At 41.7% G+C, this 27,084-nt stretch overlaps 1 protein-coding gene across 3 annotated transcripts in view; it reads right to left on the bottom strand.

Moving 5' to 3' along the window:
* Positions 1 to 26,429, bottom strand: part of LOC143289262 (uncharacterized) — a 237,777-nt gene extending 211,348 nt beyond the window's left edge. For 2 of the 3 annotated variants that reach the window (XM_076598257.1, XM_076598255.1), the window contains exons 1-3: positions 26,185 to 26,429; positions 24,545 to 24,730; positions 22,952 to 22,990 (exon numbers count right to left, since the gene is read on the bottom strand). In XM_076598257.1, coding sequence (XP_076454372.1) covers positions 22,952 to 22,990; positions 24,545 to 24,676 — 171 coding nt within the window. In that variant the 5' untranslated portion in view covers positions 24,677 to 24,730; positions 26,185 to 26,429. The remainder of the gene's footprint in view (positions 1 to 22,951; positions 22,991 to 24,544; positions 24,731 to 26,184) is intronic. The other variant, XM_076598256.1, reaches the window with a different exon arrangement.
* Between the last annotated feature and the right edge of the window lie 655 nt (positions 26,430 to 27,084).

Here is a 27,084-nt window from a genome sequence, read left to right as displayed (position 1 = left end):
CACACACACACACACACAATTAGCGTCAACACAACTCAAAAAACTGAAAATGAATCACCAGATCATTTATCTGGCAGAGCAATTTCAATACAAACCAGACAACAACAAAAACTGTTTCAGGTTTGAAATAACAGCACAGAACATGGAAGAAATAAGCTTACGCAAGGGATAAAGGAGAGAGAGAGAAGAGATAGAGAGGGGGGGAGGGAGGAGAGGCAGACAGAGAGAGAGCGAGGGAAGGGGGACAGACGGAGGTGGGAGACACACAGACAGAGGGAGGGAGAGACAGACAGACAGACAGACAGACAGATGGATTCCTAGACAAGAGACGCACTGAAAACCAGCAAACTGGTACTCCATCTTCTGTCCCTCCTCTTCCTCCTCTTCTTACCCATTTACTCCTCCCCCCCTCTTCTTCTTCTTACCCTCTATCTATCTCATCTCCTCTTCCACTAAATCCTCGTCTTCCTTCACCTAATCTTCTTCATCTCTTCCTCCTCCTGTTCTTCCTAGTCATCTTCTTCCTAATAATTATACTCTTCCTCTTCCTCCTCCTCCTGTTCTTCCTAGTCATCTTCTTCCTACTAATTATACTCATTTCTTCCTCCTCCTCCTCCTGTTCTTCCTAGTCATCTTCTTCCTACTAATTATACTCATTTCTTCCTCCTCCTCCTCCTCCTCCTCCTCCTGTTCTTCCTGGTCATCTTCTTCCTAATAATTATACTGATCTCTTCCTCCTCCTCCGGTTCTTCCTAGTCATCCTCTTCCTACTAATTATACTCATCTCTTCCTCCTCTTCCTGTTCTTCCTAGTCATCTTCTTCCTAATTACACTCATTTCTCCCTCCTCCGGTTCTTCCTAGTCATCTTCTTCCTACTAATTATACTCATCTCTTCCTCCTCCTCCGGTTCTTCCTAGTCATCCTCTTCCTACTAATTATACTCATCTCTTCCTCCTCCTCCTGTTCTTCCTAGTCATCTTCTTCCTAATAATTATACTCAGTTCTTCCTCCTCCGGTTCTTCCTAGTCATCTTCTTCCTTATAATTATACTCATCTCTTCCTACTCCTGTTCTTCCTAGTCATCTTCTTCCTAATAATTATACTCATCTCTTCTCCTGTTCTTCCTAGTCATCTTCTTCCTAATAATCATACTCATCTCTTCCTCCTCCTGTTCTTCCTAGTCATCTTCTTCCTAATAATTATACTCATCTCTTCCTCCTCTTCTTCTTCTTAGTCATCTTCTTCCTAATAATTATGCTCATCTCTTTCTCCTGTTCTTCCTAGTCACCTTCTTCCTAATATACTCATCTTTTCCTCAACCTGATCTTCCTTGTCATATTCTTCCTAATATATTCAGCTCTTCCTCCTCCTGGTCTTCCCAGTCATCTTCTTCCTAATACACTCATCATCAACATCCTCTTTTTCCTCATCCTCTTCTTCTTCTTCCACTTCTTCCTCATCCCCTCTCCCATCCTCTTCTTCCTGCTCTTTTTTTTTCTCATCTCCCTCTCCCTCTTCCTCTTCCTTCCTCTTTTCTCAAACAGTCAACGCCCAGACGAGAAGACACGACATGTATGATCTATCTAGGATCGAACGGAAAATACCATCACCTACAGGACTCGAAGTCAGATTCTGAACTCTTTTGTGATTATTCTTATCGCTTATAGAGTGCTGAAAGGGTTGTGTGTGGGCGTGGGTGTGCTGGGTGTGGGTGTGTGGGGGGAAGAATGGGAGGGAGAGGTTGTTGGGGTGGGGGTGGAAGGGTAGGATGGGGGAGTGGGATGGGTTGGGGTGTGCGGTGAAAGGCGAAATGAGGGGGGGGGGGAGAAACGAATGAAGCTGGCACTGTCTTTTGTTGTGTTTTGATTTGTTTCTGCTTATTTTCTAGTTGTTGTTGTTGTTGGTGGTGGTGGTGGTGGTGGTGATGGTGGTCTTGTCGCTTGCTTTGTTGTTGTTGTTTACTGTTTCTTTGTTTGTTTTCATGTGGATTGAGGTGTTGGAGTTTTGTTGTTGATGCTGCTGTTGTTGTAGTTATTGTTGTTGTTACTCTCTCTCTCTCTCTCTCTCTCACACACACACACACACACACACACACACTCTCTCTCTCTCTCTCTCTAGCTTTCGACCTGGTCATTGTCTGGATTGGACGAACGACCAAACAGAATGTGCTATCACTCGTGGCGTTCCCAAAGGACACGAGAAAGAAAATACACACTGTGTAAGCTGACACGGCAGCCGACGGATGCGGTCAGCGAAACTTTGCCATTGTATTGCCTCTATCTGTCTGGTCTAGTCTGCCTGTCTGTCTGTCTGTCTGTCTGTCAATCTATATTCCCCCACACACACACACTCTCCCCCCCCCTCCACACACACACACACCCATCATTGTCAGAGAAAAATTCCCAGCAGACCGGATGAAGATGGGTTTGTGTGTTTGTTTGTTTGTCATTTTGTGTGTGTGTGTGTGTGCGCGTTTTGTTTGTTTGTTTCTTTGGTTGTTGTTGTTGCTTTCCATTCCACTTGAAAGTAAAAAGAGGAAAGGAAGACTGTTTCTGTTCAGCCACAACAGCGGAAAATTAAAGTCAGTAATCTTCAGTAATCTGTGTGTCTGTCTGTCTCTGTCTCTCTCTCTCCCCTCACTTCCTCCCTCACTCTCTCGCTGGCTTGATCGATCGCACGCTTACGCTATCTTTGAATGCAATATGCACATGCACGCGCGCGCGCGCACGCACTCTATCTAACTAACTTCTGGATGGAAATATTTAACTCACCTTATAACGCATACCAGAACCAACGAACACCCCCCCCCGGCCCCCCCCCCCCCCCCCCCCACGCCCCCCCTTATCCCCCCCCCCAAAAAAAAAAAAACAACAAAACAACCAACAACAAAAAAACACCTAACAAATCGTTAAACAAATGAATTTATACTTTTATTTAAAACAGTGAATCATAGTGAGGTGTCAAGTACTGAAACAATAGCAGAGTGGGGGGCTTCACCTACTTTTTCTGTATGTGTGTGTGTGTGTGTGTGTGTGTGTGTGTGTGTGTGTGTGTGTGTGTGTGTGTGTGTGTGCGTGTTGTATTCACCTGCCTTCTCCTCCCTTCCTCCCACCACGCCTGCACTGCCACGGAGAAGAAAAAAAAGAAGATGCTATCACAGTGTCAAAGACCACCTGAACCTTCCTATCGACCATCAATAGTCAGATGTAAGTAACTGCGACCGACCGTAAAAATACGCTTGTCAACCATGCCAAGGGCTTGATCAAAGTATACACAGCCAGAACTACAGTCTTCATTCAGCTCCGAGAACACTTCGAGCAAACTCTTTGGACTTTCTATTGCCGAGGGTCTAAAAGTGTAAATGAGTTAAAAGCTGATCATCATTCAACTCCGCCGAAACTTCAAAGGGGTGTGTGTGTGTGTGTGTGTGTGTGTGTGTGTGTGTGTGTGTGTGTGTGTGTGTGTGTGTGGTGTGGTGTGGTGTGGTGTGGTGTGTGTGTGTGTATGTGTGTTGTGGTGTGTGTGTGTGTGTGTGTGTGTGTGTGTGTGTGTGTGTGTGTGTGTGTGTGTGTGTTTGTTTTCTCTCGTACTTTCTTTTTGTCAGTTTTCGGGAAATTGCTGCATGGAAGTCTTTCGTCAACGGGGTTACCTCCACACAAAGCTGGTGAATCTGAAGAGGATTAGGAACTCCTATGTGATCTGGGTATAACCATTGTGAAGCTGGTGAATCTGAAGAGGATTAGGAACTCCTATGTGATCTGGGTATAACCATTGTGAAGCTGGTGAATCTGAAGAGGATTAGGAACTCCTATGTGATCTGGGTATAACCATTGTGAAGCTGGTGAATCTGAAGAGGATTAGGAACTCCTATGTGATCTGGGTATAACCATTGTGAAGCTGGTGAATCTGAAGAGGATTAGGAACTCCTATGTGATCTGGGTATAACCATTGTGAAGCTGGTGAATCTGAAGAGGATTAGGAACTCCTTTGTGATCTGGGTATGACCATTGTGAAGCTGGTGAATCTGAAGAGGATTAGGAACTCCTTTGTGATCTGGGTATGACCATTGTGAAGCTGGTGAATCTGAAGAGGATTAGGAACTCCTTTGTGATCTGGGTATGACCATCATGTTAACTGATTGGGAACACGAGGCCAGATGCTTTTCATGTTGTACATATAGGTTACCTGAAATATGTAACATTTTCATGTAACCCCTCGGGGTTTCCTGGAACATACACGTCCTGTCTGGGTGCAGAACAATCAAAGCATTACAACCATTATACTAAGGGTAGCTGCAGCTATACCCTATCTGGACGGAATGTCCGCTGAGAGTCAAGACCTTACCTTTGTGGCAAAGGGAAAATTTGTTTGTTTTTAAGCCGGTGATGCCACTGGGGATGGAGGGTGGGGAATGTAATCTCAATTCTGCACGATTGTATGTGACAGGCGTAACACGCGGGAAAAGGTTTTCAGAAAATACGAAAGAACAAGACGCTCTTTCCGACACTGAAACTCCGCTCTTAGAACCCGGTCAGTTTTGTTGGAATGTGTTTGATTTCGAAACGTTGTGTCACTGAAGGGGTGTGGGGTGGTGGCTTGGGGGTTAGGGGTGGGGGGGGTATAATTTCGATCACGAATCGGTGAGTGTCAGTGTGACAGGCCAAACCAACGGAAAGTCTTCAGAAAATACGCAAGAGCAATGAACACTTTCTGGAACTGAAACACCACTATAAGAATCCAGACAGTTCTATAGCAATGCCTGTTGCAACGGAAAAAAAACACCTTAGGATAACAAAAAAGTATCTATCTATCTAGCTATATATATATATATATATATATATATAGAGAGAGAGAGAGAGAGATAGGCAGATAGATAGATACTTTTTTTGTTATTCTAAGGTGTTTTTTTCTGTAATGATAATGATGATGATGATGATGATGACATCATGATGATGATGATGATAATAATGATAATAATAATAATAATAATAATAATAGATTTTTTTAAATTAAGAAAACACAAAAAAACGAAAGCTTTCGACATAAATCTGTTAAAACAAAGAACTGACTGATGAAACCAAATCTTTAGATACTGTTACAAACGAGAAACTCTCTGTGAGATGGAACTCCTTCATCAAGAATAAACCCACAGCAATATCCAGTAAATGAACACCATCATCATCACCTCCTCTACAAAGTAATATGAAACATGCGCCAACAATTAATACATTCAAATGGCAACAGAACGTTTTAAAAAAAAAAAAAAAAAAAAATATATATATATATATATATATATATATATATATATATATATATATATATATATGTGTGTGTGTGTGTGTGTGTGTGTGTGTGTAATAAAATAAATCAACTATTTTTGATGAGTGAAAACCTATCCATCTAACAAGCGCTTCCCCACTAAAGTCCAAATTTTTTGTGAGCTTGAATCACAAAGGCACTGGCATTTTCGCTGACGATCATAACGTGATGTTGTTCTGGTGGTATCAGTGCAGTGTTACACAGGTCTCCTCTCTCCCGGTTTCTTCAGATGGTTGTCCCCGTCCACCATACCACCTGAAGTGGGGGATCGACGTAAAGCCCGAATGAAATAAACAAACCGCGCCAAACAAAAAAAAAACAAACAAACGAACTAAACCTTGAAGAATCAATACTTCATTTTCAACAACAAGATTACAGGACCAACCCAATCCACCGATGATTATCAAAATTAAAAAAATCCTTTCTGTCTTTCTCTCTCCCCCCCCCCCCCCCCCCCCCCCACACACACACCCTTCCCATTCAGAATGTTAACGAAATTAGGTTAATGTTTGTTTCATATTTTTTCTCCAGTTTTTGCTTCCCAGTAAAAAATGTTTGTTTCGTCGTTTCCGTTTCTTTTTTTCGTTTTTGTTTTTTGTTTTTTTGTTTTTGTTTTTTTTACCCTTTCCCAATCAGAATATTATTGAAATGGGGAAAACGAAGTGTTTGCTTGGTTCTTTTTTTCTTCCCAAACTGGAATGTTACTGGCAAAACCGAGTTCATGTCAGGTTTGGCGCTCGGTTAGGAAAAATATAGATAGACAGACAGACAGATAGCTAGATAGATAGGTAGATAAGTTGTTCTTTAGCATGCTTTTTTATGACAACATTTATCAGCCCCCGCCTTACACTGTTGGAAAATCGGGTTTTTTTGTTTGTTTGTTTGTTTTTTTTTGGGGGAGGGGGTCATGGAAGGGGGGGGGGTCAGATCAATTTATCAGAAGAAGAACTCAGTCAGCCTCAGCTCCCATCACGGCTGCTGTGCTATAGTTTTCTATAGGTAAGTGGTAAGCGTCGTTCAAACTTAACTGACGTCTGGGATGGGCTTTCATTACCACTTGTCTGTCTTCAAACCAAGCTTGGGGCCCAGGGTTTGTTTTGGGTTGGTTGTTTTGTTTTGTTTTTCAAGTGAGAGACTCCCGAGACACTGCCAATAGTAGTCTTTTTTGTCTCTTTCTTTTTGTCGTTTTTCTTTGTCTTTGTGTGTGTGTGTGTGTGTGTGTGTGTGTGTGTGTGTGTGTGTGTGTGTGTGTGTGTTCTTACCACAGACACAGACGGGTGTTGGCGAAGGAGTCGTGTTATTATACTTAATTTCTTTTGAAAAAATCACAGAGAGAAAGACAGAGAGAGACATTAGGGGGGGGGGGTGGGGGGGACGGATGATGGGACAGTCAGACAGTGGTGAACGGTTCATGTTATTCTACTTTCTTCAGTATACAGTAACGGACAGGGGGGTGGGGGGCGTGGGGGAGAGGGAGGGGGCAAAGGAACAGAGAAGGAAGGGGAGTGGGTGGGGGGGGGGGCATGGGGACAGAGAGGAGAGTCGGGAAGTTTTCTTTTGAAAAATCAGAGAGACAGAGACAGGATTGGGGTGGGGGATGGGGGGGGGGCGGATGATGGGACAGTCAAACAGTGGTGAACGGTTCATGTTATTCTACTTACTTTCTTCAGTACACAATGACACACACGGGGGTGTGGGGGGAGAGGGAGGGGGCAAAGGAACAGAGAAGAGAGGGACTGGGGGTGGGGGTGGAAGGGGACACACAGAGAGGACAGTCGAGGTGGTGGCAAGGAGGGGGAGAGAGAGAGAGAGAGAGAAGGTATGAAAGAAGGAAGGAAGGAAGGCAGGACATTTCTTCAACGCCCCGTCACAAAATGTGGACATCTAGTTGCAGTACTATTTTTCACATTTGAACGTCCAGTTATTTGGAAGTAAGACAGTTCATGATAACGATGGCAAATTCTTTACTTTCGAGGATAACAGATGAGCACTGGCGTGGCTTTTAGAAAAAGAAAAAAAAAGTGTTTGTTTTTTAGAGAGAGAGGGTGGTTGTGGTAACGGCAAGGCGACAGAGTTAGCCCTCGTGTATGAGTGCATTCGTTCGTATGTGCAAGCCTGCAGAAGTGTGTGTCTGTGTGTCTGTGTTTCTCTGCGTACATGAGGGCGTTCGTGCGTCTGTCCGTGTGTACATGTGCGTGTGTGCGTGTGTGTGTGTGTGTGTGTGTGTGTGTGTACGGGTGTGCCGCGTTCGTGGGCATACACGAAGGCGAGCCCGTGTGTACGCGCGCGCGCACGCACCTGCGTCTGTGCGTGTGAGTCATAGAAACACAAGCCAGACAACGTTACTAGAACAGGCGACAGTTCCCATTGATCATTCATGCAAACGCGCTGCAGTCTAGACTGCCAATGAACATTAATAAGAGACAGAGCTACAGCGTGTGCGCACACCTCCATGATATATTGTGCCCAGGGGCACCCCCCTCCCCATGTTGTGTGTGTGTGTGTGTGTGTGTGTGTGTGTGTGTGAGTATCCCTAATCTCTGTGAGTCTGTGTCTGTGTGTATGTATCTGTGTGTCTGTGTATTTGTGTGAATGTGTGTGTGTGTGTGTGTGTGTGTGTGTGTGTGTGTGTGTGTGTGTGTGTGTACATCCTCTACCCCATCATCCACGCCTTTTCAGTACCATCATCGCCACGTCGGTGGTTTGTCTGTTTGTTTATAACCCGAAGAACTCCCCCAACTCCTACCCCCCACCCAACACCCCGCCCTCTCCCCATACCCTTCCTGTCCACTTCCCCAGCCCATACAAGTCAGTCAGCTTGTGGCTACAGCTGTATTGTACGCTTCCATCGAATCCATTTGGCCTGTCACTTCCATCCTCCCTATACCACCACTACCACCACAGGAGACTGAAGCGTGACAGGCACTACGTGAGTCTCTTTACTTTTCCTCCACGCCGCTCAGGTTGACCCAAACCCATCGATCTTCACCCCTACGCCACCCCCTCCCCCAACCCACACACACACTACCCTATTCCTCCTCCATAATCTATGGGGGTCGTGTGAGAGAGAGAGAGAGTCTGTGTGTGTCTGTGTGTGTTGGGAACAGAGTGTACTGGGGTGTTGGGCGGAGTGTACTGGGGTGTTGGGCGGAGTGTACTGGGGTGTTGGGCGGTGGATGAGAATCTTAGGGAGACGACTGTGGAGGGATATGTGGGCTGGGTGCTGGTGGTGGGGGTTGATGCCATGGGGACTGGAAAGGAGGGGGAAGGGTGGGTATATGTGTGTATGCTGTGGTGGTGGTCTACAGGTTTGCAGGCAATGGGGAAGGTAGGTGGGGGGGGGGGGGGGTGGAGGTGGAGCGATTAATATTCATGAGGAATGGAGGCATCAGTGCTTACTGGGAGGAAGCACCCAGGAAGCTAACTCGTCAATAATAAGGCTGTTTCAGTGCCTACAAATATTTTCCCTCCACCCCCCTCCCCCCCCCCCCCTCCCCCCTCCACACAGACACACACAGACTCACACACACACACAATATGCATGTTTATATGTTTTAACCCATACACACATACACACATTAACACCAACCTTACGGCATACAAAGGTACACTCCTCCAACTCTAACCAAACTAAAAACAGCAATAACAAACTATTCAAAATCAACAATCAATATTCCCCCCAATTTCCTCAACAATCAATATTCCCCCCAATCTCCTAAGCACTCCCTCAATCTCGCTCCCCTCCACACACTGCAGTGCATCACAAGGCCTACTGGGGGAACTGTGAATCTCTTTTACTGCCACTCAACCCAGCTTATCTCAGACCTCAACTGGATCGCAGACACAGTCGCTTATCTCTTTAAGGGCTCCTCGGAGATAGCAACAAAAACAGATCCTGTCGCTCACTCAGACTGATGTGAGGAGAGAGACAGGAAGAGGAAAAACAGTCAAGCCATTACGAGTTACAGAGTTTACTCCTACAACAACGTCCACAACCCCAACCCCACCCCTAACCCATACTCACCGCTGTAGCCCCCCCCCCCCCCCACGCCCCCACCCCCACCCCCCACCGAACACACACACACGCTTGTCCTATCTGGATGTTTCTCCTAACTATAGGTCCACAACACATCGACAATGCTTTCTCCCACTAACTATAGGTCCACAACACATCGACAATGCTTGTCCTATCTGGATGATGTTTCTCCCGCTAACTATACGTCCACAACACATCGACAATGCTTGTCCTATCTGGATGATGTTTCTCATAACTATAGGTCCACAACACATCAACAATGCTTGTCCTATCTGGATGATGTTTCTCCTAACTATAGGTCCACAACACATCAACAATGCTTGTCCTATCTGGATGTAATGTTTCTCCTAACTATAGGTCCACAACACATCAACAATGCTTGCCCTTCTGGATGTAATGTTTCTCCTAACTATAGGTCCACAACACATCGACAATGCTTGTCCTATCTGGATGATGTTTCTCCCGCTAACTATAGGTCCACAACACATCGACAATGCTTGTCCTATCTGGATGATGTTTCTCCCGCTAACTATAAGTCCACAACACATCGACAATGCTTGTCCTATCTGGATGATGTTTCTCCCGCTAACTATAGGTCCACAACACATCGACAATGCTTGTCATATCTGGATGATGTTTCTCCCGCTAACTATAAGTCCACAACACATCGACAATGCTTGTCCTATCTGGATGATGTTTCTCCCGCTAACTATAGGTCCACAACACATCGACAATGCTTGTCATATCTGGATGATGTTTCTCCCGCTAACTATAAGTCCACAACACATCGACAATGCTTGTAATATCTGAATGATGTTTCTCCCGCTAACTATAGGTCCACAACACATCGACAATGCTTGTCATATCTGGATGATGTTTCTCCCGCTAACTATAAGTCCACAACACATCGACAATGCTTGTCCTATCTGGATGATGTTTCTCCCGCTAACTATACGTCCACAACACATCAACAATGCTTGTCCTATCTGGATGATGTTTCTCCTGCTAACTATAAGTCCACAACACATCGACAATGCTTGTCCTATCTGGATGATGTTTCTCCTAACTATAAGTCCACAACACATCGACAATGCTTGTCCTATCTGGATATAATGTTTCTCCAAAATACAGGTCCACAACACATCGAAAATGCATACATGGATGTAACAGGATATCAAGCGTGACAGCCATCTGTGAATCTCTTTGCCTTCAAAAACTGAGCTTGTTCATTCATTTAGCTTTAATGCTCTGAGTCACTCATGCATATGTACTGGTGAAGGGTGATCGAGTGAGTTGGGGGGGGGGAGGGGGAACAGGGGGGGTGGCAAGGGGATGAGGGATATGGAACTGAGGGGGCGAGTGGGAAAGAGGGTGTGAGGCATGAGGTGAAGAGGGAATGGGAGACACTGGAGAGATGGACAGACAGACAGACAAACAGACAAATAAATGAATGGATGGACGTATACTATAAAGCAATCAATGTGACAGCAAACCTGTCTTATAATGACAGGTATCTCATCCTCCGTACTCTACATCTTCCATGAAAGGATGTTTGTGTTCTTTCCACTGACTATAGATCGACAACACGGTGACGCTGCTTGTCGTGTCTGAATGCAACGGGAGGTCAAGCGTGACAATCAAGTCTTCCCGTCTCTCTGCCTTCACAACTGAGCTTGTTCATCGATCAGGCTTTGATGATCTATGAGTCACTCGAGTGCCTGTACCTGTGGGAAATGGGAGTGGGGAGGGAGGGAGGGTAGGAGGGAGGGAGAAAGATGAATGGATAAAAAATCTTTGAGGTTGATGGGGTGAGTGATATTGGGGGTGAGAGGCTTGAGGAAGTGAGGAAAGAGAAACATCGGAAAGACGAGACAGACAGGTGGATGGATGGAAGTATAAAGCGGTAGATGTGACAGCAAAGTTTTCTTTATACATCATAAATGTTTCATCCGCCCCCTGCACCTCTTCCCTCCCCCACCCCCTCCCAACCTCCGAACAGTACATGTGGTTTTGTGTATGCATATGGATCAGCCTGCACGCTTTGACATATCCTTGAAACTGAAACTGAAACTGTAGTCTTCTGTGAGATGTTTGTGTTGTTTCTCCAATAACCAGACACACAACACAGCGACAATGCTTGTCTGATTGCTACAGGAAGTCAGTCAAGTGTAACATTCAACACTCTGCCTTTCACAGCTGCACACGCTGATTGGTCAAGCTTGGTTAATCCATGAGTCACTCTGTGAGGTGTGTGCGTGAACAGGAGGGAGAACGGAGGGGGGGGGATGGAGGGATGGAGAGGGATGGGTGAAAATCTGTGAGGTTGATGAGGTGAGTGGGGATTTGAGGTGTGAGGCGACTGGGAGTCGGGGGGAAGTGGTGTGGGGGGATGAGGGAAACCCATTAATCATTGTGAGGAGATGCCTTTTTTTCTTTTGTTTTGTTGTTGTTGTTGTTGTTTTTAAACATCTCTCTCTCTCTCACACAGAGAGAGAGAGAAAGAGAGAGAGAGAGAGAAAGAAAGAGAGAGAGAGAGAGTAAGATAATTGCACAACACCATAGGCTACCTTTAACAGCAATGGATATCCTTTATCTTGCTTCACTCCATTAACAAAGCTCCCACGCGTGTCGCGTCTGGAAGTCAAGCGTGTCAGTCACCTCTCGACAAGGGATTCAAATGATCCCTGGGGCTGTTGAACTGTTTCTCATGTTATTTGCAGATGATGTAATTCTTTTGTCTGACACGGCCATAGGACTTCAAAATCAGCTGAACATATTAAAGCAAGAAGCAGATAGATTATTTTTAAAAGTTAATCTTGAGAAAACAAATGTAGTTGTGTTTAGAAAAGGTGGTTACCTATCTAGATATGAAAGATGGCACTATGGCACTGACGAAATGAAGGTAACTAATGCTTATAAATATCTTGGTATGATTTTTACAACTAAGCTGAGTTTGACAAGGACAGTAGCAGAGATCTGTAGAAAGGGGAAGAAGGGGGTTATAGAAATCTTAAGGTGTTTACGTAAGTTAGGCTCGATAGATTCATACATATTTTGGAAACTTTTTGATAATCAAATAGAAGCAATGATAACATACGGTGCCGAAATTTGGGGACTTTCTGATAACAAAGTTTTAGAAAAAGTACATACATTAGCTATTAAACGTTTTTTAAATGTTCCATTACATGCTTCAAATACTGTATTATATGGAGAAAGTGGTAGATACCCATTATATATTAAATCATGTGTGAAATGTATAAAATATTGGTTAAAATTAATAAGGCTACCCACATCGAGATTATGTAAGCATGCGTATGAAATGTTAGTAAATGAACATGAGAGAGGGAAGGAAAACAGGGTATATTTTGTAAAGAAGACATTAACTGTAAATGGATTTGGAACTGTGTGGATGTGTCAGGGAGTTGGATGTGTAGAAGGATTTGTTTCAGAATTCAAAGATAGGCTAACTGCTTCATATAAACAGAATTGGCACTGTAAAATGGAAAGCACTGAGAAATATAGATGGTTTTATAGTTTTAAAAGTATATTTCAACAGAAAAATATATCACAGTCGTGACAAACAAGTGGCACCGAACAAGTCTCGCCAGATTTAGAACGAGAACGATTGGGTTGAATGCTTATGAAAAGTGGTTTCGGACTGAGCCCTCGTCACTCTCCCCTTGTCCGATGTGCGGTCATTCAAGGGAGGATGAATTGCATTTTTTGTTTAGTTGTAAAGCTTATGACGATATTCGGGAAAAATGTGTTGTATTTAAAACAAATTTAGCAAAGAATGAAGATATTTTTGGAGTGCTTAATCTAAATCAGGAAACTTCAATACAGTCACTTGCAAAATATATTGCCGAAGCGAATAACATGCGACGAAAAACAACAACAATAATAAAATAGTATCAGGTGTTGCCCATTGTGAAAAGTGATATCTGTGTTGTCATTCAATATGGAAAATATCTATGTTATACATTTATATATGTTTTTGTTTTTATTTCTCACTACATGCCATTACTTTGAATGGATGGTCGAACTGCACTTTGTTGCACAGATTGATTGATTTCGTTTTGGCTTTGGTTTTCATCAATATTATTACTATTGATGCATGTTGTTATTTGTATTATGAACCCCCATGTCATTAGGGCTGTAAAGCTATTGACATTAAAGTGTTCAGTGTTAAGTGTTCTCTCTCTCTCTCTCAGTCTCTCTCTCTCTCTCTCGGGGGGTCAAGGTTGAGACACGAAGCTGAGGTCACGCGTGGCGAGCTCTGTATGTTGTTGCTGTTTTTGCTGGATGTGGATAATACCAACCCCTGTAAGTCTGCAGTCGAATTTATGAAGTATCATGCCTTCGATCCCATTGACTTTTCGCTCGGTGTGTGGAAGTTTTGAGGCAGTCTTTGCCTCATTTATGTTCAAACGGGCCAAACATTTTGCCGCCATGAGAATATCCACTTTGAGGCTCAGAACCCGTGCAGACGGTGTCATGGTAGGAGTGCTCCTCACTCTACTCTACTACGGAAATTTGATCCATCAGTGTGGTGATGTGGAGCTGAACCCAGGACCTGGCCCCAAGTCGGACAGCATGCGACAGACACGTCTGGGCAGTACTGGAGGTGCCTCACGCAGGGACAGTGTGGACAGGACCGGACCTACACCAGACCAGTCTTCGGACCCCACCCTGAAGGACTTGATGGCCATGATCAACAACCTCAACAGTGACTTGAACAGTAACCTCAATAGTAAGTTTGACATGCTGAGTGGTGATATGAGAGGGATGAAAGATGAGTTTACTCAGATGAAAGATGGGATTGTCAAGATGCAAGGTGAGATGACTGATTTAAAAAAGGATGTGTCTGATTTGAAACAAGAAAATGATGCATTAAAAACAGAAAATGAAAGACTGAATTCGAGGATTGAATCTCTTGATAGAAAAGTGGATGATCTGGAAGGTCGGTCCAAACGAAATAACATCATAATACATGGCATGCACCGTAGAGACAGTGAGACATGGGAAGAGTGTGAAGATAGGGTGAAAGATATGCTCACTGATACTCTTGAATTGTCAGACGATGTTCAATTTGATCGTGTGCACAGGGTTAATGCCAGACCAAACTCCCCCATAGTGGCATGCTGCACATTCTTTAAGGACAAAGACAGGATTATGCGTGCTAAACCAAAGTTAAAGGGAAGCAATATCTTTATCGGGGAAGATTTCTCTCTGTGGGTGAGGGATATAAGAAAGAAATTATTACCACATTTAAAATCTGCCAGAAATGAGAACAAAAAAGTCACAATGGTATATGACCATCTTGTGATTGAAGGGAAAAAGTACGGATTGGATGGTAAAGACAGACTTGTACAAATCCCATAGAGGTCTGGCCTGCCCTGTGTTTTGAACACAATCCATCGTGGTATTTTTGTGGGTGGCAAAATTGACCAGTCACCGTGTGTGTGCTGTGTGTGTGTGTGCCGTGTCGAAAGCTCGCGCAGCGAATCTGTCAGCGGCTCAGTGAACTGTGCCACACTGAAATCTGAGCGCGGTGTGGAGTGCGAGCGTGATGTAGATGTGTGTCGCCAACACGGAAATGGAAAATGTGTAAACCGAACACGTGTTGATGTTGTGAATGAAAAGATGGGTGAAAGGAATGTTTACTGTGCTGAACACAGTGTTGTTGGTAACTGTTTGCTACACAGTGATATTTTTGAGATGATGAAGGTTGATAACGGCGATGTTTGTATGCCCAGAAATAAAACTGTTTTTGATGAAGAATATGTAAATGGTGATAGATCTGACATGGACATTAACAAGGAATATGAGAAAGTTATAAATTCTGAATGTGAAGATGTAATTGATCCTGATGGTGTCTGTGAGAACTTGAATAGATTAAACAGTGAGGGTGATTGTGTGACTGAGAATGATTATGACGGTGCGGGTGATGGTTGTGACTGTATGATGATGATGGATGGAATACATGATAATAAAGATAAGTACACTGATTTACAACTGGATAGCAAAAAGGGTTGTTCAAATTTAGATAAGAATGTTGTTCATGAGAATGAATGCGTTGAAGAACATGATCATAAATGGATGAGCGATTCAGGAGAAGATAATGTGGGAAGTTTAGTTACATTTGTAAATACAATTTCATTTCTCCATTGGAATATTTGTGGATTACTACCTAAGTTGGGTGACTCAAGTTTTGTTCAGTATGTTTCATTGTTTGATTTTGTATCTTGTAGAAACATTTGTTGAAAAATTTGAATCTTCTATTTTTAAAAACCGTAAGTAGTATGTAAAACCAGCAGTCAAGATAACACAACAGGGGAGGTGCTCAGGTGGATTTATTTGTCTTGTAAGGAAAACCTTACTTCCTTATGTGCAGTATATTGATTGTGACAGCAAATATTGTATGACATTTATGTTGGATAAAAGTTTCTTTGGCTTCTGTAAAAATGTTTTACTTGTGTGTGCATATGTTCCTCCAGAAAATGCACCGTATTATAATATTTGTGATTTTGATAATGGAATTGATATGTTGGAAGAGTGCGTATTGGAAAAATTGTTATGTTCAGATGATGTTGATTTGTTATTATGTGGTGATTTGAATGCAAGAACTTCTGATGTATCCCCTGAAATTTTACATGAAGGTGAATTATATGTTTGTCATAAAAATGCCAGTAGTGTAATAAACAGACATTCTGAAGACAAGGTATTAATTAAATTCATATGGAAAAAAATTACTTAACATGTGCACTGTATTTGGACTGACCATTCTCAACAGCGTATGTAATGGTGACCTAGAAGGTCGTTTCACATACGTTTCTGATTTAGGCACAAGTGTGAATGATTATTTTTTAGCATCTGTAAATCTTTTTGATTCGTCATCTCAGAATGTAAAATTACAGGTATTAGAAAGAATTGAATCTGACCACTTACCCATTGTATTATATATTGAGAAACACTCCACAAGGCAATGTGATATGAATTCTGATTATGATATGAATCAGTCCATTATTAAATATTGTTGGAATGATATATATATGCAGAATATTTTTCTTTTTCTATGGAGTCACAGGAAATACAAGAAAAGTTTCAGTCAGCAGCAGATCTTATTCACGTTGATATAAATAGAGCATTAGACAAGTTTAATCAGACTGTTAGAGAACAAGCAGAATATATGAAAAAACGTATATTTATAAATAAAAAAGCAGCAGACAGAAATTGGTTTGATCATGAATGTAAAATGGAGAAACGCCGGGTACGCAGACTGTTGAGGATATGTAGAAGAACATTAGATAAAGAAGATCGCATTTTGTTTTGTATTGCTAGACGTAAGTATAAAAATTTAAACAAGAGAAAAAAGAAAGAATATAATAACTCATTAGTAAACGAACTTATGGATTCTGTTAAAAGTCAAAAGGAATTTTGGGACACAGTACAAAAGATCTCAAAAAAGAAAGTACAACCTTTAAATGATATTTCTATTCAAGTGTGGTTCGAACATTTCAAAAAAGTGTTAGAAAATGAAGATGATGACGAGGGGGAAGTAACTGAAAACAGGAATACAGAAAATGTAGGGGATAATTATACACTAGATAGACCTATATCTCACGAAGAAGTCTTATTAGTGATTAGAAGATTAAAAAATGGTAAATCTGCTGGCCCTGATGGACTGATTGGTGAATTTTTCAAATATTCTGGTGAGACGATTGTTAGTTTCCTGGTGAAGCTGTTTAATTATCTGTTTGATAATGGAATCTACCCAAGCAATTGGACAGAATCTATAATTATGCCATTGTTTAAGAAAGGTGATATTAACAATGTAAACAATTATAGAGGCATTTCTTTAAGTGATATTAGTAGTAAGTTATACAGTTCCATTATTAACAATAGACTACAAGAATGGATAACACAGAATAACATAATTGGAGAATATCCAGCTGGTTTTAAAAAAGGTTATTCAACTATTGACCATATATTTACTTTAATGGCCGCAATACAAAAACAGTTTGCAAATAATAGAAAATTGTATGTTGCTTTTGTTGATTTTGAAAAGGCTTTCGATTCTATTTCCAGAAAACTTTTATGGCCTGTTTTGTTGAAAAATGGAATCAGTGGTAAGCTGTATCTTTGTGTGAAAAGTATGTATAATGAAGTGAAAGCGAGAGTGAGATCAGGGGCAAAATTATCAGATTGTGTGAATTGTATTCGTGGGGTTAAGCAAGGGGATGTCTGTAGCCCTGTCTTGTTTTCACTTTTTATTAATGAACTAGCGTTAGAAATTATGCAAAATGGTCAACATGGTGTTACTTTCGATTTGATTGAACTGTTTGTTTTACTTTTTGCTGATGACATGATTTTGCTGTCTATAACAACAGTTGGATTACAGCAACAACAGTTTATACACTGCTGCAACTAATTTACAGCTAAAAGTAAATATGGATAAAACAAATATTGTTGTTTTTCGTAAGGGAGGGTATTTGGCAAGAAATGAAAGATGGTCATATGGAAGTGAAAGAATAACTGTCGTAAATGCATATAAATACCTTGGGATTTATTTTTCAACAAGACTCAGTTTTAACTTTGCATGTCAAGACATTGCTAATAAAGCAAAAAAAAGCAGTTATTTTGATTCTTCATATTTTGTATAAAGTAGACTGTAGTTCTTTTAGTGTATTTGTTAGATTATTTGATTCGCAAGTTCAGCCAATATTACAGTATGGAGCAGAAATCTGGGGACTGGAAAATAGGATAGTAACAGAAAAAGTGCACTTGTTTGCATTGAAACGTTTTCTTAATGTAGACAATCGAACTCCAAATGATCTTGTTTATGGTGAACTGGGGAGATACCCTATTTATCTAAATTCTTATATCAAATGTATTAAATATTGGCTAAAGTTGACTAGAATGAATGAAAACAGATATCCATTTAAAGCATATAAAATGTTATATAGTTTAGATAATAATGGTAAGAAGACTTGGGCAACGAGTGTTCGTCAGTGTTTAAATACATATGGTTTTGTATTTGTATGGGATAATCAAGGGTGGAAGATATTGTAGGTTTCTTAAAGTGTTTCAGACAACGTATTATTGATTGCAGGTGGCAAGATTGGCATAATCATATACAAACTAGTGATAGATTCACACAGTTTAGACTTTTTAAAACATCGCATGTGATTGAGCCATACATTGAGTTAGGACTGAACAGATATATAAAATGTACACTGACAAAATTTAGATTTGGTATTTCTAGTATTGCTTCTCATAGTTTCAGGTATAGCATTCTAAATGAACCCATGTATACATGCCGTTTATGCAGTTCGGGTAAAGAAGATGAATTGCATTTTTTGTTATGTTGCCCTGCTTTGTGTGACCTTAGACAAAAACTTATTCAACCGAAATATTATAGAGATCCGTCTAATTTTAGGTTCAATTTACTCATGTCTTCAAGACAGGAATGTACTCTGCATAACTTAGCCATATACATATATATGAAGGATTGAAGAGACTACGTACAGTTATCTCGTGAATGTTGTTGAATATTTGTGTTGACTATTTTGGGTGATATGGTTGATATTGTGCTAACAATTTTTGGTTGATCTGAATTGTCTACTTACTGTGTCATGTCATTTTCTAATTATTATTTATCAAAGAATCCCCCCTCAGTAAGGGGCTCTGGCCTTATCTGAATAAAACATTCTCTCTCTCTCTCTCTCTCTCTCTCTCTCTCTCTCTCTCTCTCTCAGTCTCTCTGCCTTCACTACTGTTCCTTTTCATCGATCAGCGGCTTCGATTGTCTCTGACTGTGAGTCACTGATGAGTGGCTGTAAAGGTGTGGGAGGTGAGAAAGGGGCTGGGGGGTTGGGCATGATTGGGAGTTAGTGGCGGTGTTGGAAGGAGAGGGAGGGATGGGAATCTTTGAGGTTGATGGGGTGAGTGGGGATGGAGGTGTGAGGTACGAGGGCATGTGGGAGAGGGGGGGGGGATAGTTATCAGTGAGGTAAAACTATTAATCATCGTGCGGGGATGTTTGTTCCGTTTCTTTTTTTTCCCCATAAACAGCTCTCTCTCTCTCTCTCTCTCTCTCTCTCTCTCTCTCTCTCTCTGACAAGCACGCATGTGTGCTCACACACACACACACACACACACACACAGAGTGAGATAAAAAGTTACCCAAATGTACAACAAAGGATACATTTAAACAGCAATGAATACCCTTAATCTTGTTGACCTTTGAGGTAACTGAGACACACATAAGCCAGTATGACAGAGACAGAAAAAGAAAGACAAACCCAGCACTGACACAGACATGGAAAAAAAACGTATCCAGCTCCGCACACACACACACACACACACACACACACACACACACACAAACACACACACTAACACACACACACTAAAACACACACACACACACACACACACATCGACATGGGCACAGACGAGCAAAGATACACTTGTCCAACTCCAACCAAAACCAAAAACAACAACAGCAATCTATTCACACACAACTATCAATATCCCCCACAATCTCAGTCCCCTCCACACAGTGCATCACAAGGCCTACTGGGGGAACTGTGAATCTCTTTTACTGCCACTCAACCCAGCTTATCACGGACCTCAACTGGATCGGAGAAGCAGTCGCTTATCTCTTTAGGAGCTCTCCCCGAGATGCACTAAAAACAGATCCTGTCGCTCAATCCCACTGACGTGAGAAGAAAAATGAGCTAAAGAAAACAATCAAGCCATACAAAAATACTGGGGGGTGGGGTGGGGGGCCGGGGAGGGGGGGCAGGTTGTGGTTTTTTTTCTAAGCTAGATTCTATCTTGTGCGATAACATTCGGGGGAAAAAATCAAGTCTAAAAAGTCAGCAAAACTAAGAAAAAATGTATGTTTGAAGAAAGATAAAAACAGGGGGGAAATACAGAAAGAAAGAAGAAAAAGAAAGAAAGAGGAACAGAAAGAAAAATGGGGAAAATAAAAATAAAAACGAAGGTGAAGAAAACAGACATGCTGATGAGGTTTCCAGAGAGACATGCTGGAAGGAAGGTAGGCAGGTAATAAGGTTGGTAAGTAGGCAAATACAACTTTTAGGTACGTAAATTGATAGATACGCAAACCCTGGAATGATGAATAGGCAATTCTATCATCAAAAAAAATCTCTATATCCGTGTGTGTGTGTGTGGATCTGTCGGTCGGTCTGTCTGTGTATTACACAGCAATCAGTAATTCATTATGATCATGCTAAAATCATATGACTTGAAAACAGAGTATGCAAAAACATGTAACTTATTTTTCATATAACAATTTAGCTGGCCCGGGTGTGCGATACTCCGATAATGACAACTACTCAAAGATGACCATTGACAGGTTAAGATTCATAAACAAACAAAACCATAACATTTGCATTGTTCATAAACCAGTCCACCACCAAGCTGTCTCGATCAGGGCGTCATGAAATTAAACATGCACCATCAACTGAAATTCAACAAAATGAAACAAATGACTGAGAGACTCGAAAAGAGAAGAAGAGATGTAACACACACACACACACACACACACACACACACAGAGAGAGAGAGAGAGAGAGAGAAGAACAAGGACAGACAATAGACAAAAAACATGAAAAATTACGAAATATTTCACCATTGATTTCAATAATAATCTTTTAGTTATACTTGCCTCACAGTTTTTGTTTTTGTTTTTTGCTGTTGTTGTTTGTTGTTGTTTTTCAATACAGATTTCTTACTTTCCCAGAACCACACACACTTGCGAGCTAACCATCCATCACTGTGTACTATGAAAGCACGAACTTGGTGGTCCAAAGAACAGATGGAGAAAGAAGGAAAAAACACAGAAAGCTAAAAGCAAAACCAAAAAACCAAAAAAAAAAAAAAAGTAAAGACTAAAGGACAGAAAAAGCACATGTGTGTGTGTGTGTGTATGTATGTGTGTGTGTGAGAGAGAGAGAGAGAGACATATATCAACAGAGAGCACAGTGACGATCAGTGTCACGAACTTGGCACACTTCTGGTGTGAGTGTGGACATGATGAATTATTTTGGCGATGCCGTGTCAAATGGTGTGTGTGCGTGTGTGTGTGTGTGTGCGTGTGGGTGTGTGTTTGTGGGTGTGCGTGTGTGTCCGTGTGCTTCTGTGTTATGTGGATCAAGAAAGACGATGTTCTTTTATTTTACATGCGTATATGTGTGTGCAAACACGCTTATGCATGCCTGCGCCCGTGTGTGTGTGCGTGCGTGTGTGCGTGCGTGTGCGCGTGCGTGAGTGCGTGCGTTCGTGCGTGAAAAAGTGTGTGTAGACCTACGTGTTGTGCTCATCATGAAAGGTGACACTTTTTACGACCTGGTGTGGGAGTGGGACTTGAGACACTAAGATGGACGGACGTCAGACAGGGATAAAATGACGAGGGTGAGAGAAATCGTGTGGGCAGACAGCATGAGACAGCAAGAGAGAGAACTGAAGAGAGAGAGGGTGAGAGAGAGGGGGGAGGGGCCAGAAAGAAACAAAGAGTGGGAGAGGCCGAAACAGAGTACGTATTACCAATGAGAAAGAGTTACAGAGAAAGAAAGTGAGCGGTTGGGAGACAGAGACGGAAACAGAATATAAAACTCAAACGGAGAGAAGGGCAAGAAAGATAGTAAGTGGGAGACAGAGACCGAAACTGAGGCATTATACGGAGAGAAAGACAGAGTCTTTTACACACGCATCCACACACACACGCACACACACACAAACACACACACACACGGACACAGGAATGCACACATGCATATGTGTGTGCGTGCACACACATACACACGCACCATGCATACACGTGCATAAACATATACACACATGTAAAATGTAAAAGAATATCATCTTCATTGATCCACGTAATACAAAAGCACACGGGCACGCACAAACACACACACACACACACACACACACTCTCTCTCTCTCTCTCTCTCTCTCATGCACGCGTGCATTCACACACACACACACACAGTATAAAACTTATATAGAGAGAAAAACAAGAAAGATAGTAAGTGGGAGACAGAGACCGAAACCGAGTATCATACGGAGAGAAAGACAATACACACATATGAAAACAGTTTTACTTTCACTTTCAGTTTCTGAAGCAGGTGTCACTGCATTCTAACAAATTCACATACGCTTCACCACATCTTAAGCAGATGCCTAACCAGCAACATAACGCAGTGCGCTTGTCAGGCCTTGAGTGCCTGCATATGTTTGTGTACCTGTCAGTCTGAGAGTGGGTTTCTTCTGCACAATTTTGCCAGAGGACAACACTACAGTTGCCATGGGTCCTTTTTCACAGCACCAAGTGCGTGCTGAACATGGGACCTCGGTTTATCATCTCATCTGAATAATTAGATGCTCAATTTGATTTCCCAGTCACAGACACACACACACACACACAGAGAGAGAGAGAGACCGGGATTCAAACCCTGACCTCCATGGACACTTTTGGCAAATAAGCGTCTTAAATATTCTGCCACCTTCCCCCTTACACGCGCACACGCGCACACACACACACACACACATGGTTAAAGACTGACCTCAGGTAATAGCTGTGAAGTCAGTCCAGCATCGACAGCCTGCAGAACACAATAGAACAAGCAGTCAGTCATTCAATCATCAAGTATATATACATATATATCAACTTGCAATTAGTAAGAATCAGCAGTTTATTATGCAGTTTGGTACATGTAGTAGACAAAGAATAATAACACCAACAGCCTCTAATGTCTCCAATGTCATTGCCAGTGAGATTCACTGTTTACTTGAAAATAAAGATGTGTTCCAAATATTTTTTTAAAATCAATAATGAAGAAGGAGAAGAAGCAAAAGAAAAAGAAGCACAACAACAACTACGATAACACTGATACTACTGCTATTCCGGTGGCTGCTACTACTATTGCTGCTGCTGCTATTATATACGTATATAATAGATAGATAGACAGATAGATAAGATAGTATAGATAGATGGAAAGATAGACAGACTGAGACAGACACATACAGACTGAGACAGATACATAGATAGACAGATAGATACATACATACATACATACATAGATAGACAGACAGACAAACAGACAGACAGATAGATAGATAGAGATAGATAGATAGACAGACAGACAGATATTACTCAAATATAAAAGTAACAGGCATTTATGAGAAATCTTCCACCCATTGCTAAATTTATCTGATATTGGACATACTGATTTAAAAAGCAGCCCAACTGGTTGCTTCACAAAATAACTTTTTTGAATGTTGTTTTTCTTGGCATATTTTGTTTCATGTTAGTTGTCTGACGGTTACTGTCTGCTTTTAAGTGATCTCTTCACACTCTTAAGCCCATTCGTTGGTTTGGTTCTCTTTTCAGTTTGTGGTATATTAAAACAAACAAACGTAGCAAGATAGATAGACAGACAGACAGACAGATAGATAGAGAGATAGATAGATAGATATGTTTCTTTTTTTAATGTATGCATGTTTGTTTATAAATCTGAATTGTCTTTTGTAAAAATTGTGCATGGATTCTCTCTCTCTCTCTCTCTCTCTCTCTCTCTCTGCTATCTATCTCGAGCTAAACAACATCTTCTTTGAATCATGCTTTCCCCTGGTAATTGATACATGCTCATAAAATGCACTCAAAGATCTTTCACAAAAGTGTGCCAACTTCACGTAATTAACAGCATACAGGTTTTCTCTTTTACTGTTTTTGTATCCAGACTTTGCTAATGGAGGTAATCACATAGTGTGCACATACATGTGTGTGTGTGTGTTTGTGTTTTTTTGTTGTTGTGTGTGTGTGTGTGTGCGTGTGTGCGTGATGCAGGTATACAGAAAACAGAATGTTCGAATAACTCAGTGGATTTAATAAAAGTGTGTGTGCATGCATGTGTATATGTGTGCATGCATGTGTGTGTGTTTCTGTGTGTGTGTACATGGAAATGTGTGCGTGTGTGCCATTCATGTCTATCTGTTTCAATCTCTCAGTGTTTACATAGGTGTTTATGTGCATGCAAAAGTGCATGGGTGAATATCCCTGACTCTCTCTCTCTCTCTCTCTCTCTCCATCTCTCTGTTCCACTCTGTCTCTCTTAGATTGACCACTCCACACATTTCAACAAACCATAAACACTTACTCTCATTGCCTGACCAGTGCGCTGCATGCGGTCGTCTCTCATCTGATCATAATTTGGTTCATCGAGCGCTGTCAGTTCTTCCACATTGATGTCTGGGAACCCATTATCTCTGAAGCCTGGAACCTCTGCCATGGCTGACAGTGCTGCTTCAGGAATGATACTGGAAAGCTGAAGAAGCTAGATGAGCTGCAAATTATAAAGGAAAAAAAAATTCTTTTGAACATACACACACAAATACACGAGTACACAAACTTTATTGTCTATACTTTGGTACAGAGATTTTCGTTTTGGCAGCAGCACGTGTCCAACATAAAAAACAAACAAATAAAATTGATGAAAAATAAAAAGATAATTTGAATGGCACCAAATAGAAACAGCTATATATGAATATAGAGATTACTGAAATTCTCGTGCTTCACCATTTCAGTCAACCAAGTAGCATTGCACAACTCCCCACGCCACTCACAGACACACACACACACACACACACACCACGCGCACAGACACAGCTGCAAATATGAATGGCACCAAATAGAAACAGCTATATATGAATATAGAGATTACTGAAATTCTCATGCTTCTCCATTTCAGTCAACCAAGTAGCATTGCACAACTCCCCACGCCACTCACAGACACACACATACACACACACACACACACACCACACACACACACCATGCGCACAGACACAGCCGCAGCTGGGTGGTCAGTATAGCAGTTACACAGATACTTGCAGTGCGCGCACACACACACACACACACCACGCACACACACCACGCACACACACACACACACACACTCTCAATCACACTTATGCACTAAAGCTTTTTTTTTTTTTTTTTCAATCTGGGACTGGTGGAGAAGAAGAAAGACTGTGAGAAAAGTGGAACATGAATGTTTGCTTTTTGACAGCCCCTGATAGGTCTGAAAGAATTGTTGCTGTTGTTGACAGTTGAAAGTAAATCATTCTTTCGCTTAAGTGTATGGAAATGAACTTCAAATACTGTTTCTCACACACATCCTGGGCACACACACACACACACACACACACACACACAGGATGAGATGATAAACCAAGGACCCGTGTGTAGCATGTACTTAGGGCACATAAAAGAACCCATGCAAACTAAAGAGTTGTCCATGGCAAAATTCTGTAGAAAAATCCACTTTGATAGGAAAATACAAAAAAAAAAAAAAACTGTAAGCAGGAAAATATACAAAAAAATGTATGGTCCTCTCAGTGTAGCAACACGCTCTCCCTGGGGGGAGCAGCCCAAATTTCACACAGAAAAATCTGTTGTGACGAAAAAAAATGTGATACGATAGTAATACAGTAATACATATATACACACACACGCGCACGCACGCACGCACAAACTGACACACACACATACACACACGCGCGTGCGCGCACGCACGCACATACTACACACACACGCGCGCGCGCGCGCGCGTACGTCGAATCCATCATAATTTTTTTATATGTTATTACATGCCCTATTTCACGATTATTTGCAGAAAATGACGATCTGGACAATAGTTTTACGACCTGCGCAGATTTAAAGAATAAATACCTACAGTACGGTACGTCCTTCGGAGGCAAAACACCTTCGCTGTCACGCACAGATCATATTACACACCTTTAATCCAGTGTTCGCTGGTGGATAGTTTGGAAGGCGACGGGAGTCACAGACTTGAAAATGACAACCAGTCTGAAGGTTTTGGAAGTTCACCTAGACTTTCCGCCCAATTACTGAATGTACACACACCTGTCAAATATTTCTGCCGTCATCTGAGTCTCCAAGGTACCAACACAGCATAAACTGGCTGAAGTAGAAGAAAAACAAACTTCTTTCATCCAATTGCAGTGGCAGACGACTTTTCACCCGCCATTTTGTTTGGTGTCAACAAACAAACAAGGGAAGCAACTCTCTAATGTGCCTTACATGTTTGATGGTGGGTTGTCTACCTTAAACGAAGAGTCGGAATCGGAATTATCTTTCTTTTGTCATGAAAACCACCAATACAGGTTTATAGACACTAATAACAAAAAAAAACAACTAAATAGAGTACAAGATGCGTGACTTATAGGTAGGTGTGTTTCTTTGAAACATTCGAACTTGATTTCTGCTGGTCGACTTTGCACATTGTCGAATTTATACATTATTGTGACTCGGCCGGTCTGATTAATTCTAAATCAGCACTGTGCAACCCCGGGTCGGGCGTTGCACTAACCATTTTTAAGTTGTTCCAATTCACACTGACTTACGAGGGCTTTATTTGAACATAAACTGAAATCGTCATCAACTTAATGAAATCATTTCCGATGCCCTTTCTCCTGTTCTGCCCGGGGAATCCATGGAGTCCTGTCGAAAATGCATGGTTTCTCTTGGAAAGTTACATTACAAGCATCTTGATTGGGCGGAAGGGTACTCCAAAGCACACTGTCATGACAAACAAGGATCGATTTGAACAGGTCGGTTCTAGGAATGGGAACTGAAGTGCAGGTTTGTTGGTTGTTTTGCCGTCATGATGTTTTA

Source organism: Babylonia areolata, chromosome 13 (genome assembly GCF_041734735.1).
Source record: "Babylonia areolata isolate BAREFJ2019XMU chromosome 13, ASM4173473v1, whole genome shotgun sequence".
In the NCBI taxonomy this organism is placed as follows: domain Eukaryota; kingdom Metazoa; phylum Mollusca; class Gastropoda; order Neogastropoda; family Buccinidae; genus Babylonia; species Babylonia areolata.
The sequence above is the reverse complement of the archived record's forward strand: the minus strand, read 5'-3'. Positions and strand labels throughout refer to the sequence as shown.